Source organism: Planococcus citri, chromosome 4, assembly GCF_950023065.1.
Source record: "Planococcus citri chromosome 4, ihPlaCitr1.1, whole genome shotgun sequence".
NCBI classification, from domain to species: Eukaryota; Metazoa; Arthropoda; class Insecta; order Hemiptera; family Pseudococcidae; genus Planococcus; species Planococcus citri.
This window is the reverse complement of record NC_088680.1, coordinates 13275752-13281525: the sequence shown is the minus strand read 5'-3', so window position 1 is coordinate 13281525 and position 5774 is coordinate 13275752. Positions and strand designations below refer to the sequence as shown.

Below are 5774 nucleotides of genomic sequence, written 5' to 3'. Positions count from 1 at the left end.
ATTGAATCACGTAATATTTTTCAATCAAAAAGTTCAAATTTTTCTAATCAGTCTTCTTTATTTTTTACTAGAATATTTAAAAATACTACAATTTTTCGACATTTGAGTGAAATAATAAATCATGGTTTTTGAAACATACTACAGTATTAGTTATCTAAATCATCATTTTAATGATTCATATTGTACATCCCACTGATTTTACACTTGGACTTGAAACTCTCTTGCTATTTCCGCGGCGAACTCGTAACCCTTCATGGCCCACCGATCTGCATTATATAGCCGCCTTGTTTGTGTTGCATATTGGAAATTTTTAACACGAAATTTTTGATCTGTTTTTTCAACACTGATAATGGGATCAAGAGGTCTCGAAGCGTAAAAATATGTTAATTTCATGCGGAAGTTCGCCGCGATATTTAGCCGAATTTTACGACGTAAAAGGAGTGGACTACCCTTCGGTACCTGTTTGAAACAGACTTTATTATGTAGGTTTTTATTTTTTGAGTATTCGAGATTTTTCAAAAAATGTTATCTCCACCAAATCGAATCGCAAAGTTTTATATCGCAAGCTTCCCAAAATCACGTTCGCTTTTTTTTTTTTTAATTTCGCGAGGTTTGTCATATCACTCGTTATGATAAGTTCGACCTTGGTTGCGACGAACAAAATGAAATCATTGGCTGCGTGTAAGTCTAATCAGTTCATACGACTGCGTTAACGTTGATACAGAAATTTTTTTGAAAACGAGCCAATGAAAAAGTATGTGCATCAATGTGCATTTTAGTATGAAGTAATTTTACCTCTTGAATATTAATGTAAATGGGCCCAAGCGTTAGTATAATATTTTTGTTATGCCCAAGTTTTTATCGTTATGTGTAATGAAGAAGTTATCTTTGATAATATGTTTGTTAGGTAAGTTCGAATATACCTATATTGTATTTTGAAAATAAGCTTCTTCTTTTTTTTTTACAATCTACGTGCTGTTAAAATTAAAATTCATTATTTTTCAGAATTTATAACGATTCATTCGAGTTTTGGAGTAGTTTATAAAGAATTCATTTGCCAAAATTTAAACGTTTTAGGCAGACCACAAACGGACTGTTTTGGTGATGGTGAAATACTAACACTTCCTAATTCCATTGGTAGAAATGTGCAAGTGAGTGTTGCGATTATTATGTCATGTGTTCTTTTTTGCTTCGAAGTGCAATAACTCAAATTTCTGAGCAGTGTGTTCTCAAAAAATTATATGTTTTTTGTATTTTCAATTTTCAACGAACAAAACACTTTTTTGAACTTTTACCCCATTAAGGGAGGTGCTACCCCTTCCCCTAAATTTGAACAAAATTTTGAAAAAAAAATCTGGGACATGTGATATATCGAATGGTATGTTTTTGATGACGCTGAACACGAATATGACGTTAGATTTTTGATTGGACCTCATCCACAGCCCTCAGTTGGACTTTTACCTATGTCGGGAGGTTCTGGGGGCCACGGGTGAGGTCAGTTTGAAAAACTAAGGCTATATTCGTGTTCAGCGATATCGAAAACATACTATTTCATGTGTCAGACGAATAAAACCATTTTTTTTTACTTTTACTTTTTTTAGGGAGGTGCTGGACCGTGGATGGGGTCCAATTAAAAATCTGACGTCATATTCGTGTTCAGCGTAATCAAAAACATGATATTTCATGTGTCGCACGAATAAAACACTTTTTTGAACTTTTACCCCATTTAGAGAGGTGCCCCCCTCCCCTAAATTTGAGCAAAACTTTCAAAAAAAATCTGGGGCATATGATATATCGAATGGTATGTTTTTGATGACGCTGAACACGAATATGACGTCAGATTTTTGATTGGACCTCATCCGCGGCCCTTGGTTGGACTTTTACCTATTTTGGGAGGTTCTGGGGGCCACGGGTGAGGCCAATTTGAAAAACTAAGGCTATATTCGTGTTCAGCGATATCGAAAACATACTATTTCATGTGTCACACGAATAAAACCATTTATTTTTACTTTTACCCCCTTTAGGGAGCTGCTGGGGGCTATGGATGGGGTCCAATTATAAATCTGACGTCATATTCGTGTTTAGCGTCACTAAAAACATTCAATTCAATATATCACATGCCCCACATTTCTTTTTGAAAGTTTCGCCCAAATTTGGGCGAGGGGGTGCTCTCCCACCATTAAAAGATCGGTGGAATGACTCAGTAGGTAAATGTGATCTTGAAAAAATTCTGCTTTTCAGTTTTAAAATTTTGTCAGAACTCAGAAAATCTGTATCGAAATTCAATTCTTTTATTAAGACCAACCCAACAATCGAACACCTTATAATTTCAAATTTGAAATTAAGAACAAAATAATCTAGCGGATATGCTCGAGTTGCTGCATTATTTGGTGAATTTGGAAACCACCAGAAAAACCACCTGCATTTTAAAATCACTACACCTATCTCATTTTTTTATTCACAGGAGCTAAACGTAGAAGCATTCCTCAAATCATCCTTCGCCATCAACAGTATCGACACGTTCGCTCGTTTTGAAAACCTATCCGTACTAGATATTCGCACTGGGAAAAGTTTCCACGTAGATGAAAAGCTGCAAAAACCAGATACTCGCGATCAGTTACGAAAATACTTATTTCACTTGCCCAAATTGGAAACTTTGATTATCCACTACGAAGAATTCAACGATGTCAATAACTCTTGGGTATTGCCTCCGAACTTGAAAGAGTTACATTTACACCACAGTGTGCTGGAATTCGACCTAAACTCTTGCTCTGTCCTCGAAACCCTCATCTTCAATAACAACAAGTTGAAAAAAATGCCAACGTTGCCTAATCCCCCTCCCCCGTTAAGAGTGTTATCTTTGACGTTGGAAACTTCCTTAGATGACTTCACAGTGGACGATATCGCGCCTCTGTGTACACTTCGACGTTTGGAGTTGGTTATGTATGCTTCTGAAGACGATCATAAAAGGAGATGCGAATGTAATCGGTTGAAAGAATTCATCTCCGGGTTGGATTTGCCGAATGGTGATGGATACGCTGGTGAATACGCGGTTGCTTCGGATGTCAATTTGATTTGCCCTATTGACGATCGTATGTATACCTATCAAATTATTGAATCATCCACTGTTTCTGTTTCGAATTATTTTATGTAATTATGTTTTTTGTTTATGAAGCTAACGATTGCGATAATTACACGTTGGACGACGCGTGGAAAAAAAGAGAAATGTGTTTATGGAGTCATTATGGTGTTGTGCCCAGAAGTCTGATAAAAAATTTAATAGTGTTCGTGTTGATGGTTATTGTGATCGCAGTGCTGATAACGTCCTATGGTATTCATTGTTTCAGAATGCGACCTAAACGTACTACATTCAGTGAGTAAACATTTAATGACGAATTTTCAATTTTTTCGGGAAAATTATCAATGACGTATTGATTGTTTCAGAAGTTGTTGAAAAGAAATCTGTATTGTGATGATGAAATATGGTGTTCGAGCTACATATTCGTAGATAGTGAGCCAACTTCTCAACTTGAAAATTGGAATGATTAAATCCAAAGGTTGGCTTGAATTCATTTCGGATCTAGAGACGTGATAAATTCACCATGTAGACTCATTCGAACAAATGTTTGCGGAAAAGTGAACTGAGAGGAGATTTTTTGCAACATTTTTAGACGTTTGTTTGCTTATTTTTTGGAATAATAATTGTTCAATGGATCCAAACGACGTGTTTTCGATTATAATTTTAAAGATTTTTACTGGATACTTGATAATTATGTAGAAATTTGAAGTCTGATGTTTGACGTGTTGGTTATTTTATATTAAAATGGGATAGTTGATTTTTTTTCGTATTTATTATGAACAAAACGTTATCATCGACGAAAATTGATTGAAAAAATTGTTTGAAGGAGGAGAAGGGAAGAGATCTCTACCCAATGCCGATCTCGTAAGTTTTACATAACATATCTCCACTAATTAAATTCTGTCGATAAGGAACTTAATCTCTGCATTACTTCAAGTTGCGAATCGGACAGATGAGCTGCCTTAAGTAATTTTTAGTTGAACTTTCCCATTTCTGTGATTACATATTCCATCAAAATGATTGTTGAGTGTGTTTTACTATGCCTTTTCAGCAGTATTACAAGCAGTGTATTATCTTCAGGTATGTCAACAATATTATAGTTCTTCAATTTCATGTCTAATTTTCAGTCCACATACTTTTTCCGAACATCACGTCTTGAGCTGTAAATAATCACGACTCAAAATAAACCCCACCCCCCACTTTCACATATGTATGTTTCTTTTCGCCCATTTTTCACGTATTTTTTCAAATCCAACCCCCAGATTCGTCGCCACCGCTCACTTACGACGAAGCCAAAGCACTCACAACCTCGAACGATTCATCCACATCCGGATTCTACTTCCAACAAACCATGTACAGAATCAAAGACCCTGAAAAAAGCCTGAAATTCTACGGCCAAGTACTAGGCATGAATTTACTCACAAAAGTAGATTTTCCAAAAATGAAATTCACATTATATTTTCTCGGATACGAGCCCGATGATGAAATCAACAGAGGAGACATGGATCAAGAAATGAATTGGATGTTGTCCAAAAAAGGCGTTTTGGAATTAACTCATAACTGGGGAACTGAGAATACCGCGAGTAATGTAACTTACCATAATGGTAATTCGGATCCTCGAGGTTATGGACATATTGGAATAGTGGTTCCTAATGTTGAAGAAGCTTGCGAGAGATTTGAAAAATACAACGTGGAGTTTGTGAAGAAACCTAATGATGGTGAATTGAAGGGAATCGCTTTTATTAAAGATCCGGATGGGTATTGGATTGAAATATTGTCGAATCGTCTTTCGTTGAAAGAATGTGGTGTCAGGGTCTGATGATGGAATTTGTATAGGATGAGATTTTTTGTGGGTTTTGTCATGTTTGTGCTTTATTAATTGATTTTTTGTTACATTAAAGTAGAATAATAATTTATATACCTAATTAAGTTTTGATATTTTCAATAAATTCGTACTTCATTTTTCTAATCAATAGACCCTGTGGGTAAACCATACCATTTTCAACCCCACGAACAGCCAAGTCATTAAAACATTCATTTGAAGGGGTTCCATGGAAAAGGGTCCTTGGTCAATTTTTTTTCTTTTACGATTTTGAATGTATTAGGATTTTTTTTTTTTTTATTATTAATTTCACCATATTCAGTGATATCGAAGTGTTCTTCCATGAAAAACAAAAACAAATTGGAAAATGTTTGCTTGTAGAAAAATTTTCAAGTCAATTTAAACTTGTAAAAATCGGTGAAAAAAAGACTAAGGCCCCTTTTCCATGAAGCCTCTCATTTTCATAATATCGTTCAGCACAACGAGAAAATAGGTACGTCAAAAAATCGAGGAAGTAGGATCCCATTTTTCATATTTTCAAGGTTGAAAAATCTGTGACTCAACAACACAATAACTTCTTAACAAGGGAACCTTTCAAACTCGTTCATTTCATGAATTTTTGGCAAATTTTCGAAAATTTTCGAACTTTTTGATGAAATTAAATTTTTTTAGAAAACTGAACCAACACGAATAATTTCATCAATTCAACTCATACACATCAACATTCAAAACAAGTACTGGTTTTGGGCCATTCTGGAGCCTTCAGCGATTTTTTTAGTTTTCTCCAGTAACTTCTAATCACTCTGTACTTTAGCTTTGGTGGGATCCGATCTGGTTAGATCTAAATGGATACGAAGAATGTCCGGATCTGAT

The 5774-nt window shown here is 35.2% G+C and overlaps 2 protein-coding genes across 3 annotated transcripts; both read left to right on the top strand.

Moving 5' to 3' along the window:
• Positions 1–416: 416 nt before the first annotated feature.
• LOC135843155 (uncharacterized) lies at positions 417–3840 on the top strand. Of its 2 annotated transcripts, none has more exons than XM_065360926.1 (5): positions 417–907; positions 1006–1151; positions 2465–3092; positions 3176–3373; positions 3448–3840. In XM_065360926.1, exons 1-5 carry the CDS (start codon positions 847–849, stop codon positions 3471–3473), a joined length of 1059 nt encoding a protein of 352 aa, XP_065216998.1. In that variant the 5' UTR covers positions 417–846; the 3' UTR covers positions 3474–3840. The 2 variants fall into 2 exon arrangements, with proteins under 2 accessions (XP_065216998.1, XP_065216997.1); XM_065360925.1 differs by having other exon boundaries at positions 418–907; positions 3445–3840.
• A 62-nt stretch (positions 3841–3902) lies between these two features.
• Positions 3903–5052, top strand: LOC135843156 (lactoylglutathione lyase-like). Its single transcript, XM_065360927.1, has 2 exons — positions 3903–4159; positions 4342–5052. Exons 1-2 carry the CDS (start codon positions 4096–4098, stop codon positions 4896–4898), a joined length of 621 nt encoding a protein of 206 aa, XP_065216999.1. The 5' UTR covers positions 3903–4095; the 3' UTR covers positions 4899–5052.
• The last annotated feature ends 722 nt before the right edge of the window (positions 5053–5774 follow it).

Excerpts from the sequence above, each read along its gene's own strand:
- LOC135843155 (XM_065360925.1), top strand. The coding sequence starts at position 847 with ATGCCCAAGTTTTTATCGTTATGTGTAATGAAGAAGTTATCTTTGATA. Across the intron at positions 3,093-3,175 it reads GATTTGCCCTATTGACGATC|CTAACGATTGCGATAATTAC; the intron begins GTATGTATACCT and ends TTGTTTATGAAG. Across the intron at positions 3,374-3,444 it reads ACCTAAACGTACTACATTCA|AAGTTGTTGAAAAGAAATCT; the intron begins GTGAGTAAACAT and ends TGATTGTTTCAG.
- LOC135843156 (XM_065360927.1), top strand. The coding sequence starts at position 4,096 with ATGATTGTTGAGTGTGTTTTACTATGCCTTTTCAGCAGTATTACAAGC. Across the intron at positions 4,160-4,341 it reads AAGCAGTGTATTATCTTCAG|ATTCGTCGCCACCGCTCACT; the intron begins GTATGTCAACAA and ends TCCAACCCCCAG.